This window comes from Pavona decussata, unplaced genomic scaffold, assembly GCF_977016875.1.
Source record: "Pavona decussata unplaced genomic scaffold, jaPavDecu1.1 SCAFFOLD_244, whole genome shotgun sequence".
In the NCBI taxonomy this organism is placed as follows: Eukaryota; Metazoa; Cnidaria; class Anthozoa; order Scleractinia; family Agariciidae; genus Pavona; species Pavona decussata.
The window spans coordinates 2017815-2031207 of record NW_028145649.1 but is presented as its reverse complement, the minus strand read 5'-3'; the positions used below and the strand labels follow the sequence as shown (position 1 = coordinate 2031207).

The window sequence follows — 13393 nt, the reverse complement described above, 5'->3', positions numbered from 1 at the left end:
GTGAATCATTTGATCGCTATGCAACTGCACTTTGCCAAATCGCTGATAAGTCCGTTTTTGATGCTATCACGCCTGACGTCATAAAATGTTCAAAACTTGTTAGTGAAACATTAATGGTCTATAAGAGTATAGACCATAGAAAACTACCATGGAGTTTTTTTCAATAACATAAAATAAGTACGAACGGATTTGGCTCTATTTTCCATTGAGAAAGCGTGCGCGTTACATCTGACGTCATTTTTATTGTCTGTACTCTTATAGACGATAGCTACGAGCCAATCAGCGCGCAGGAATTTGGACAGTTATTGTACAATAAGTATACGTTATTTAACGGTTCTGTCAATATCAGTTTTATGATCTTGGAGTGACATCGACGTCCACGTTGGGGACCAAACTGAGCCCAAACATTATTTTTGCGTTGTTATATGGGCTCTTCATTCTGTGGTGTAGTTAAATAGACAACGTGCCTTCAATGGTAGAGGAAACGCCAATGAGATTACTTTTTGGTACCCTAATCTTCCATAAGAAAGAAGCTAAAAGAAAACATGTCCTGGGTTTAAAATGCTTGTTTTATTTGTCCCCATGCTTGCTACAGAATTTTTGTCGCTAATGTTCAAACTACGTTTGCTTCAACTTCGTAACTGGCTCTGGGCTTGGGTACATTAGACCGCTCATGGCCTCACGCACTGTAGAAGAGGAAGCTTGATTCCTACGATCGGGATGGTGATAGAAGTTGTCTGTCGACATTCAAGTCCGTTCTGGCAACCACAGTTGTGTAATATCTAGAGAGATTAAAATAAACCTGAAATAGCCGTCACGTTAAGAGGTATTTTACCGGCAATATTGCACTGGATGACGACAAATCTGAAAACGTTGCGTTTCATCAAGCCTGCGTTACCATTGCATGTAGGCTGTTGTCAGCTTTATACCAAGGTTGTTACTGGCAGTGCTATTTCTAATACAACAAGGTTTTTCGACGATGATGTCTAATAGCAAGTTTCGTTGCTAACAGTATACCAAACTTGGTGTAATGTTCGTTATGAGACCAGGGCTGTTCTAAACGTTGCTTCAAGGCTATTCCTAACAACAACGCTGTTTCTAACATTACTCCGAGGCTGTTCCTAACATTGCACCAAAGCTGTTCTTAACAGTACATCAAGGCTGTTCCTTACATTACACCAACTTTGTTTCTAACATTGCGCCAAGGCTGTTAGTAACATTACACCGACACTCGGTTACTAACATTGCACGCCGGAACGCTGCTCCTAACATTGCACCGAGGCTGGCACTTACATTACACCAAGGCTGGCACGAACATTGCATTGAAGCTGTAACTAACCTGCAAGGTACACGTGCCCATTTCCGGGAGTTTAGGAAGGCAGCGCTGGACTAGACGTGGACAGCAGAAGTTCGGAAGGCAGGTAAGTTCATTGGCGCAAGGCTGAATTAAGAGAAAACGTTAGGTTAATGATTCCATTCAGTTAAATTGTGGTAAACAAAAACGGTTATTAAATTTTGGAATTATCTACATACGGACAGAGTTCAGTGTCAATGTCGTCGCCTATAATAGGGACCGGCGTGGTGAAATTCCAAAGTGTGACCTTTGAAATGAAAACTATGGGCAGCTCCTTCCGCTTATGCTATTTATTATGTTCTGCGATGTGCCTAATCTACCTTTCAATCTTTCGATGAAATCATAATGCCAAAGTGTGACCATTGACTGAAAGCTACAGAGAGGTACTTTGCTGTGGTGCTGTTTATTAGGATGTACAAGGTGGTTCTAACTTTAATTTGATATTGTGGATGAAATACGGCTAAAGTTTGACCGTTTAACTGGACAGTACTCTCCCGTGGTGATGTTTATTATGCTGTACAAGACAAGGCGATCTATCTCTTGAGTCTGTGGATGAAATCCTAAAGTGTGACCATTCATGCAGTACTTCCCTGTGGTTCTGTTTATTATGCTTTTCAAGGTGATTCTAACTTTTGAGTCTGTGGATGAAATCCTCAAGTGTGACCACTCAAATAAAAGCTACTGAACAGTACTTTCCTGTGGTACTGTTTATTCTGCTGCACAAGGTGATCTATCTCTTGAGTCTGTAGATAAAATCCTAAAATGTGGCCATTCAAATGAAAGCCAGCTGAGCAGTACTTTCCTCTGGTGCTGTTTATTATGCTGTACAAGGTGATCTATCTCTTGAGTCTGTGGATGCAATCCTTTAGTGTAACCATTCAAATGAAAGCTACTTAACAGTACTTTCCTATTGTCTTGCTTATTTCGCTGTATTGCAAGGTGGCTCTCCCTTTTTAAGTCAAGCTTATTAAAGATGTCCAGTTTTCTTACAGCTAAAGGGATAAAACGCTTCATCCTGGCCAAAGCAGTTTGTTTATCTTCCTCCATGTCAACCGTTTCCACTCTAATCGCCATGTCCTTTGGCATGCATTGTTTGACTGGGGTTATCTCTCCCAGTACTTTGAACTTCTTAGTCAGCACGCAGGTCAACCCAGCTTGGCAGCTGAAATTCTTCCCGTCCTGCAAAAAGAGATTCAAACTAAAGAAAAAAGAGCATATGTGCATGGCTTTGTTCATTGGTATTTCTCCTCTGGTTAAAACCCGAGTTCAGTGATACTCGACAAAATTAAGCTAAGAAGTCTTTATGAATGTACTATTCATGCAGTACATGACTTCAGAACTCAGGACGTCCTATTTAAGAAATAAGGAGTTGATATCTGAACATAGGTCAGGAGGTCTTCAAGCATGGAGAATACCCGAGTTATCTCATGAAATATCTATCTTTGGAAGCTGTATAGCTTGGTATACTTTCTTGAATACGACCTTTGGTATTTTGAGTTTTCAGGTAAGGTATGTTTTCGGAGAAGGGGACGGGGGGGGGGGGGGGGATGGGGGAAATGGCTATTATCGCAGGAAGGAATTTTGCATCTTAAAATGTCGTAGTTTGGTATTACACCTCTAAAATAACATCCTCTTTATCTGAAAACCGTTTCAGTTTCGCTTATATTCCAGGAGAGCTGGAGGGCTTATTTTACGTGTCCACATACATTACGTACTCGATACAACGTAAACGACATGCTTGCACTAGCGAGATTTTCCTGTATTCGTTTAAAGCGCATTATTGTACATGATTTAATACAGTAACATATGGTCAACATTCCTTGCGCTACCTTGGACCAAAATTATGGGGAAAACTGCCTAAAAACATTAGATCCGCAAAAACTTTGAACAACTTTAAAATCGCTATAAGAAAGTTTGACGCCAGCTCTCTGTTGGACGATGGATGTATGCGTTGCTCTTGCTGTTCATCTATCTAGTTAATTGTCAAATAAATAATTTTTTAGGTGTTAATTAATGATAATTAATTATTAGGTTTTCTTAACTTTACTTAATCTTAGTTGAATAGATTTTACTTTACATTTTTTGTTAGTCTCCCAAATTAGTAGGGCACTTGTGCTCGGCTATCCAGATTTGAGACTTAAATAAAGTTGTTATTATTATTTGCATTTCGTGGATATAAAGTTCGCAGATTTTGCTTATATTGTTGTCAGTTATTCAGTATCGCCTCGAAATTGCAAGGCGGGAAATTCAGGTCAGGTGACAAGATTTTCAAATAACAGTTAGACTTGTAACGACAGCGCGTCACTCTTGTTTTAATCGCGAAGCGAGAAGTTTGAGACGAAAGGGATTTCAAGGATTAATGATTGAACACAAATTGTAAGTATTTTATGATCAGCTGTTTCGAATCCCGTCACAGTAGCGAACTGATGTAAATGATAACTTGATTTGTAACTGTAATTTCAGTTGACTACGATTGTGCGGCAGACGCTTCTCGAAAAACAAATAATCTAAAAAAGGGGTAAGGCTGATTTCACGGTCAGGGAAGTATCTTTTCCAATGTTTCGAAAGGCACGGCTTTCCTTTTCGGCTTCTCGAAAACAACGTTGAAGGAAGAAAGCTGCAAATCTAGTTCATGCAAATAAATCTAAAATTCTACAAATCTAACGCCTTCACGCATAGGCGCGAATCAAACCTCTAAGGACTGGGTTTACACCATTACAAATCATGTCTTGTCGTGGTTGAGTGAACTCACCGGTCGGTTACAGGCTGCAAACTTGGGAAGATTTGAGCTTTGATCCGCTCCCTAGAGAAACAAGAAAGTATGGAGTCATCATTAACAAGAAAAACTCGATTGAATTGCGAATGAGTCACCAGCTTCAAATGATTGACAAGTAACATAATTTAAAACCAAATGGAGGTAAGACTGACATTTTTTATGCTTATGCTTATGTTTTGTCCTTATATGTGGGGTGTTTCGGTCAAATGGTCTCTTAACGAAACCTTTCCAATCAGATTCCTTTGCAGAAAGATTTATTGGAAGATTTGCATTATGCAAATTTCCCACCAGAATTTGCTGAATATTTTCTTTTCCGATCACGCATTTTTTTTTCCAGACCTTTTCTACCACGTTATTAAACAAGAAAGAGAAACAGGCAAATGCAATGTGGGGTAAAATAACCATTTGAAGATAGCCTGGGTCAATGTTTTCACCGAGTCGCCACAACCTAGCATTTTCTCAACAGTTGCGAATTATGCAAATTTGTTAACGAAGCCTCGCTAACTTTGGTTTTCGTCATTGCGCCATTGATTGCCCAGATTTTTTAGTTCATATTATTAAAGACGAAGACCCAAGCCTTATGACAATGTTCCTCTCAAGTCGATACCTGACATACCAAAATGCATTTTAAACCTTCAAACTTACTCAATTTTCGCCTCATCGCGAAGTCCTAAAATGTCAATTTTTCAAAGAGCCATAAAACCCTCCAAAGTTCTACAAAAGTTTACATAGGTCCCATTGATAGAAAGTAGGTGAGTTATGCTCTTATTCAAAAGCGACCTCGCTTTCTAGCGTTGCGTACTGTTTCAACACAAGCATATTGAACTTGGCTAATTTTGAGTGAGATTTTTGCATAATTAATGAGGCAAAACCCGTTATTTCGTTTTCTCCAAAATTCTCGAAAACTAAAAATTTCCAGAACATTCAAATAATATTTTCGAAGATAGTTCCCCAAAAGTAAACTTCAGGCAAATTATCAGGAGTTTCGATTTTTCAAGCTTGGCCAGCGATTCTCGAAAGTTACGGTCAGGCACTCTTAAAAACGGATAGAGTTTAGCTGAGTGTTAGCTGAGAATCAATTGGCCAAATTTCAACTGTTATGTGAGAAATACTGCCATTTTTGACTGGACAACTGAGAACAAAATTGACTATAAGATGAGAAATAGCCGAAAATTTAGCAGAACTGAGATACATTCCAGTTCCCCCATCTACAACAGACCTCGGAAACCTCTCCCCTCACTTAAGAGGATCCTTCCTTCCGCGAAAACTCAGAAGCTCCCATGGGTCTCCTCAAGCTCAGTGGTAGTGCATCCGAACTAGTATTCGGAAAGGTTCGACTCCTGAAAGGAGCACTCATCTTCCTTTTTCCGAGTATGCTGTGTCACTCACTGAATGATACCGTCATTCTCGATCGGTTATAGAAGATTTACAGTGGCGCAGAGGACGACGGGAAATCCCCGCGCGCCTTAATTTTTCGATTGGACATTTTAACCAATAAAAACGTAAAATGAAAATGATCGCCACCCAAAACTGCGGTGTGAACGTCTATTTAAAGAAATGACGAAAACGGATGCTTTTGGCTGAATATGTTTCTATTAGTCGCAGAAAAATTTAAGGAAAAGTCCGTTATATTAATCACAGAATTCTGGGACGTTTCTACCTTTCTCAGGCATTATTTTGTTCTTTTTTTTTTGTGCCTCCGAAAACAAAACGATTTTATTTTGCCATGTTGCAAAAGTTTGAAGTGTCATCATGTAGAAAAGAAATCAACTCTAGTTTTTCGCAATTTAATGCGACTATCTAAGGCGATTTTAAAAGGCTTTCTACAAAGGTATTCAACCGCGTTAGTCATTATATTAGTGCCTCTGCTAAAACTTAACATATGTTAGCAGGCGTTAATTGTTACTGGCAGGGGCCCTTACCAACATTTTCCAATCTTAAGAGTTCTTTTTTGAATGGCTATTAAACTGCGGAAAGGCAAATTGGTAGAAAAAAAAAGAAGGTCTAAAAATTGAAAATCGTCGTCCGCAAACTTACCAGAGCAAGAGTGACGCAAAGACTAAAAAAGAGATCAACCTTCATGTCTTGGACTTGACAAAGTGAAACGACTCACAACTCTAGCTATACAACGAACTCCAAAACAGTGGATTGCACTGTATATGGTCTTTTTTTTTAATAACGCTTTACCTTTGTAAAGCTGTGTCTACATATTCTATGGTGAAAATTAAACTGCATCAACTATTTTCTGTGTACCAAGATAGGACCGTACTGGCTAATTTAATAGCGTGAGTACCTTTAAATAAAAAATTCAAACGAAAAGGAATGTTTATAAAATACGTTTATTCACCTGTTATTTCAAATATATGAAACATGACTTTCATTTGAAATATCATTAAAAAATATATATTTTCCGGTACACACAAAAATACCGCCTATTCTCTTTTACACAAGGAACGAGTCGGTAAATTTAAGATAATAGAATAATTCAAATAGTAATTAAACGAAAAAGGATTTCCGAAAAAGTTTAGTTTGTTCAACTGCTTTGCCGGCTGGTTTAGATATGTCAAAAGAGACACTGGACAACTTTAGCCGTTTAACCGCTTTCTCGTCACTAATTTTATGATTGGGTTCAAACCTACTGGGCTTGCCGGCATTGGATTCAGTCGCAATGAGCAGTTCACGTCGCTTGCCTTAGCTTGAACTTTTACAGATACTGTACGTTTTTATTCTATTATTATAAAACGAGCCGAATGTCTAGGCAACTTAGAATTTTAAATATTGTAGTAGTTGAATTGAGGTTTTGTTGTTGCTGTTTTTTGCTTTTGTTTTGTTTTGTTTCAATCAGGGCTAGTTCCAAATCTGTATAAGACACTGCAGTTGATACAGTTGTGAAATAAAGATTCGATTTACCGATGAATGCATATAAACAACTACGTCGATAAAATATGAGCGATAAAGAAAACTATGACAGTAACAGGTTGTAAGAAAATATACAATGAAGCCTCCGTTTCCTGCTATGAGACGAATTTACATAAATACCAACAAACATAATATTTTTCTTGTTGTTCTCAAGATATGTTTCTCGTGGATCAACTTGGGCCTTTTGTTTAACGGCATCACGAATATCTTTGGTGATCAATTCATGCATTCTCATGACCTTTTTATTTGATTAAATAGTCAACAGTAAGGAGAAATTGGACGCTGATCTCAATTGCTTCAAAAAAGGTTAAGAATACATGTACAATTGCTTATCAATACTGTGTTAGCACTTTGCTTTGACTCCAATCCATCACAAACTCTCAGGACAAAGAAAGAAGATTTAAGCTAATCCTTGGATTGGTTCGAGTCTAATAAATACTCAATAAAGATTCTTTCAAAATAGTTTTGGCCCTCAGTTTTGAGTTAGACTTTTCTTTACCTTTAGCTTGAAATTAGGCTTTGAAATCACTTTTAAAGAGCGATATCAAAACCCCGATTAACTTTTAATCGTAGATTAGCGTTAATCGGCTTTCGAACAACCGCCCCAGAATGCTAACTTTAATCACTCCAGTAAATGCCTGTAAAAATGTCCACGAGAAGTAGGTGTTCAGTGGTCGAACGTATTAGCTAATTCCGGGTGTTCAGTGGGCGGTGAGTGAAGAAGAAAGATCGATCATGCGCGAGAAGAAGTTATTTTGAGAGGCGAAACGAAAGAAATTTCTCAGTTTGTATTAGTAAATAAACACTTTCAGGCGGCTGGTATATCGGAGAGTAATGTTCGCGGCTGAAAGATTGCCCAAAAAGTGAACGTTGACCGAGAAGCTATGCTTCTAGGACAACTGTGAAATTTTGAGGACATTCTTTATGCCGAGAGCGTTATCATCTGATCAACCAGCAATTAAGGACGGTGCCTACCATTGTTACTGCGCATACGTTCTGCGCATCTCGAGACACTCGGGTTTCCTATGGGTAGTGCTCACTAATACAGGAATATTTTTCGCGGTTTAAAACTATGCGGAGAAAGCAGAACTTAGAAAGTACTCTTGGTATCCTAAAAGAAAATTGAGGGTAACCATGCATTTTTCAGAGATAATTAGGCTTCAATTCAGAAAAAAAACTGCCATATACATTGCTTTATATTTTGGCGCTTTTTAGAAATATTGTTGCTTAATTATCTCTGAAAAATGCGCAGTTACCCCTAATTTTCTTTTTGGATTCCAATAGCCCTTGCTAAGATCTGCTTTTCCCGCATAGTCAAAAATACTTCGGTATTAGTAGGCACCGTTCTAAAGCAAGAAAAGCTTTATTTATTTTATAACATTCTGATTGATTTCTGAAGCGTACGCGCTTTATTGTGGTTAATAATATACGGCCAGTGATGGCTACGGCAGCAGTGTCGGTAAATTTATACAAACCGACTGGTTTATCTGATTTATCATACCGTAAAATCAGTAAAGGCCTGAAAATCTGGCTTTGTTTATTCGGTTCTTCTTTCATTAAAAAAAAAAATGGAAACGGATAGCAAATTAAATCGGAGGACTGTTATCTTCTAACAACAACTGTTCGATTTGTAACACGTGACATGATTCTTCAAGTGAGAACGCGCGGAAATTACTCGTTGGGCTATATATAACCCAGTAAGAAGCATTGGTTATTTTGAGTGGCCGTACATCCCCTCTAATTTCCATTATTATATTTTTTACCACAACTGTTTCTAATCTCGCAATCTGACTGGCTTATTTTCCGTTGTCGATAAGAGTCTAGACAACGCTGCTCGCGTCAATCAGCGCGCGGAAATTTTGACAGTTATTGTAAAAATTTTCTTTGATGTTGATATTGTGGTAAAAAACAAATCGAATGTGGTTTAGCGTTGTCTGCACTCTTATCGACAACGATATTCGTCATCACAGTGATCAAAATTTGTTGTGGACTCACTCAGCTGCGCCTCGTGAGTCCACAACATTTTGACCACTGTGATGACGAATATCGTTGTCGATAAGAGTACAGACAACGCCAAACCACACTCGATTTGTTAATCAGCTTAGGTGAAATCTAGTTGTGCTTTACTGATAAAAAAAAACAAAAAATTAACAACTTATTTGAATTTTAAAATATCATGAGATTTTATTTCGCCCTTTTCTTGTTACAGTCTTTCAATTACTTTTTCTAACTGTTGTCAAACTACACTGACTGTAATTCGTATTTAGCTGTTTTCGTCGATGGGCGCATTCAGGTCACATTCCCCCGGGGGGTGGGAGACCGCCTTCACCTCCTCCTCCTCCCCCTCCAAGTCCCGAAACACACTGCAGAAGGGGAATCTTGATTCCTATGATAGGAACAGTGATGAAGCCATTCGGTTTGCAATCCAAACCATCCTGGCAACCACACCCATGAATGATCTATACAAACACACAAAAACAAGAAGAATAAGAAATAACAATCAACACTCATCTGTTGGTAACATTGCTCCTTAGCCATTACTCCTAAGAACAAAAACTGTTATTAAAATTACAAGTGGTTTTTACTGACATTACACTAAGGCTGTTACTAACATTACACCAATGTTTTTACTAACGTTGTGCCAGTTCTTAACATCACCCTAAGGTTGCTTCTAGCTAACATTACCCCAAGCCTGCTACTGAAGCATACAGCATGTCAGCAACATTGCACCAAGGCTGTTCTTTAACATTACACCAACTTGTTACCTGCTAATATTACTTCAACGCTGTTACCTTACATTGCAAAAAGGCCTTTTGTAACGTAACACCAACGCTTTTAACACATGTACACCAGCCGCTAGCTGTTACTAACATTTCCCAAAGGCGGAACGTTACTAACAATCGCCTTAGGGTGCTATTAACAATACACCAATAGTGTTAATTTGACCATGGCCTTTTGAAACATTGCACTAAGACAGTTATAGCACTACTCCGAGGCTGTTACTCACCCCTGTGCCACACTCGGCTAATTCCGGGAGCTTTGGAAGACACTTGTTAATAAAACGTACGCAGCAAGAATTCCCGCCACAGTCAGCTTCGGAGCGGCACCCCTTTAAAGGTTAAAATGGAGAGGTTTTCAATGGAATGTTGTAAAACCGAAACTCTGGCCAAACAGCTTAATCATCCAATCAGAATGCGAAGCAAATACGTGTTACCAGCACGAAGTGCGGGTTAACACGTGCGAGCGAGGCACGATTGGTTTTGGTCTTGTTTCTCACTGGTTGAAAAATTGGCGCGTGTTTGCTAACCAATTACAGAGCGTCGTAAAAGCAAAACCAAAGCAAACGAGAAATTACTTCAGACACTCATCTTTGAAAGCCCCTGTGTTGTCCCCTCGATTGCTAGTTTTGCAAAACACCTCGTTATTCGTTCAGTTAACAAGTCTAATTACATCGCTCTTGGTCATACTCCGAGTACAGCGTTTAATTTGCACTGTTGATAGCCAAGGCCGGACCGGATCACTGACTTTTCTAAAGGCGGACTGCACGAAAGGATCTCATTTATGTGTAAAAAGAATTCCAATAAAAAAGTTATAAATGAGCAAGAGACTTTCCTGTGAGGATACTTATAGGACTGTACGAGGGAGTTCTATGAACGTTGAACTGATGTACAGAAACTTTTAAGCAATACTTTTCTGTCAGGCTTTTTATAGTGCCGAACAAGGCACTATTCTACCTTAAAGTCTGTGGATGAACTCCTGAAGTGTGGCCATTCAAATAAAAGCTACTGAGCAGTACTTCCTGGTGGTGCTGTTTATTATGCTTTACAAGCAAACCTGGTTTTAACTTTCTGTGGATGAACTATAGTGTGTTACCATACAAATTAAGGTACTTCCTTACTCGTAAACCAGGTATAAAGCGTTTCATCCTGTCCATGGCACTCTCTTTTTCTGCGTCCATGTTCACTGTCTCCACCTCAATCACCTTGTCTTTCTTCAAGCACTGTCTGATGGGGTAGGTCTCTCCTCGTATGACATACGTTTTCGTCAGCCTGCAGGCCAGTCCAGCTTGGCAGCTGCAGTCATGCCCAACGTCCTGTATGAAAATAAAAAATCAAATGGCAAGTAGCAACGTTAGGTGCTATGAAGCCTTTGGACAACAGTTACTGAATTAGCATTGACTAATGAACCTCTGAAATAGAGCCGAGCCGAGTCTGACCTGTTTGGCTTTTCTAGTACATTTACTTTTTGTTGTTTCTTTGTGAAATTTGATATCATTCAGTATATATCAGCTTTAGCTATAGTGCTGCGGTAGCTTGGTAGAACTTGCCCTCAGATTTGCACGATTTGCGGCAGACAGAATCGCTTAAAATTAACATTTGTCATCAGCTATATTCATGCGCGCAGCCTCTTCCAGTAATTGTATTCTTAGGAACAGCATTCATGTGAAGCATTTTTTCCTTGCATCCTATCCTATCCTATCCTATCCTATCCTATCCTATCCGATCCCATCCTATCCTATCCTATCCTATCCTATCCTATCCTATCCTATCCTATCCTATCCTATCCTATCCTATCCTATCCTATCCTATCCTATCCTGTCCTGTCCTGTCCTGTTCTGATATTTATGTACAATGCAGGTTTTTGTAAGGTTTGATGTCGATAAAGACTCAGTTCATAGACTTACTGGACTTTCGCAAATACCAAGCTCGGGAAGATTTGAGCATCCCTATAAGTAAAAAAGGCAGTTGCAGTGAAAGTGAATCATTAAAATCTCGATTCTATGACACACACACAAAAAATGGGCGACTTAGAAGTAACTGGAAAGAGCGATCTCTACAATAGTTCCTGATAAAAATCTGTCTAAAACAAGTATAATTCGCAAACTCACCAAAGCAAGAGTGATGGAAAGACTTAGGAAGATAAAGAACTTCATGGCCTCTTGACACGATGAAATGATTCGTAATGACCTTGCGGTAACGATGAAATTTATATATCGTGTTCTATAAAGCTGTGTTTGTCAAGGTTCGTGGCAAATATCTCAATTGTCAAATTGTTTTCTGTGACCGGGATTGTAAATTTAATAACGTTTCGCCGTCTTCAGGCAGAACGTTCAAACAGTTTTGTGTCTCTGCAAAATGAAGTTTATTCAACTGTTTGCGCCGCAAACTAAAGAAAAATTAAATAAATGCTGAGTTGCTTGCAAATGTTATAGATCAGGCCCCGGTTGTCCAAAGAACAAACCACTTTATACATCTTTCAAAAAAACTCACAGCACGTGTTTTATGGGGTCTAAAACCACTCGGCTGCGCCTCGTGGTTTTAAATCCCTATAAAACACTGCTTCTTGTGTTTTAAACATTACATAGTGGATAAATCGCTATCCAGCGGCTAAAATGTATTGGTTGGAGTACATTTTATCCTCTGAATGGCAATTTATCCACTGGATTGAGTCAACTGCTCTTTCAACAACCTGGGCCAGCGCTATGCTCCACATGTATATAAAAATGGTTTTTGCAAGTGGCGTTTAACATTAGTGGGATCTGTGGTATTTGTAAGTTCTTCAAAGAGAAATTCCTTTATTCAAAGTCAGGGGTAAATGTACGTTTACGAAAAAGGGTGTGACAAATGACACATCGTCGCAGAATCGAAGCGCCACTTCACGCGTTTTTATAGGTCTTGCTACTGACCATGTATATATACCGGCTTGTTAAACTTTCTGTAGATTGTAGTCAGGGGCACAATTCAAGAACTTTTAAGCAAAATACTGAAAATGTTGTCTGTTGTGTTCCCATAAAGTTTTCTGCCTTTATAAAGACATATTTGTGTAAGATAATAGAGACGCATCTGTTCGGACTCTTTAGAACATTTCAGGAAATGGAATTCTATTGAAGGTTTTCATGTGACGTCATGGCGCCCAATGTTGGTGGACAGGAACAATAAGATTTTTCTCCTCTGGGAGTTCACTTCCATTTTTATGCAAACTTTGTGAAATTTTCTTTTGTTTTGTCCACCAACATGGCGGCAATGCAAGCCACCTATTCCTGGAATTTACTAGTTATTGTTAGTTATACGAAAATACTAGCTGTCCTTTTTTGCATTTTAAAAGACATATTTTCCCCTTGGAAAAAGAAAGGAATTAGTTTTTCGGTGTTACAAAATTTTGAGGTGATCTTTTTCTGGAAGAAAATTCCTAGTTTTTTACCACTATTAAAATCCGAATTTCTGAAGTCGGATGAAGGTCATCCAAACAGATATACACTGAACTAAAGTGTTGCTTTTTGAAAGCCTGTAGTGGTCTCGATTGGAATTTTACTGTAGCACATAAAAAAGAATCTGGATGTAACC

The 13393-nt window shown here is 38.7% G+C and overlaps 2 protein-coding genes across 2 annotated transcripts; both read right to left on the bottom strand.

Annotated features, from left to right (window-relative positions):
• Positions 1 to 551: 551 nt before the first annotated feature.
• Positions 552 to 6691, bottom strand: LOC146457387 (uncharacterized). Its single transcript, XM_085092056.1, has 5 exons — positions 6168 to 6691; positions 4107 to 4157; positions 2345 to 2533; positions 1340 to 1441; positions 552 to 782 (listed from the first exon to the last, which is right to left on the bottom strand). The coding sequence occupies exons 1-5, from the start codon at positions 6210 to 6212 to the stop codon at positions 672 to 674; spliced, it is 498 nt and encodes a 165-aa protein (XP_084948182.1). The 5' UTR covers positions 6213 to 6691; the 3' UTR covers positions 552 to 671.
• A 2519-nt stretch (positions 6692 to 9210) lies between these two features.
• LOC146457386 (uncharacterized) lies at positions 9211 to 12032 on the bottom strand. The gene is made up of 5 exons (XM_085092055.1): positions 11938 to 12032; positions 11734 to 11775; positions 10948 to 11142; positions 10057 to 10158; positions 9211 to 9508 (listed from the first exon to the last, which is right to left on the bottom strand). Exons 1-5 carry the CDS (start codon positions 11980 to 11982, stop codon positions 9344 to 9346), a joined length of 549 nt encoding a protein of 182 aa, XP_084948181.1. The 5' UTR covers positions 11983 to 12032; the 3' UTR covers positions 9211 to 9343.
• Between the last annotated feature and the right edge of the window lie 1361 nt (positions 12033 to 13393).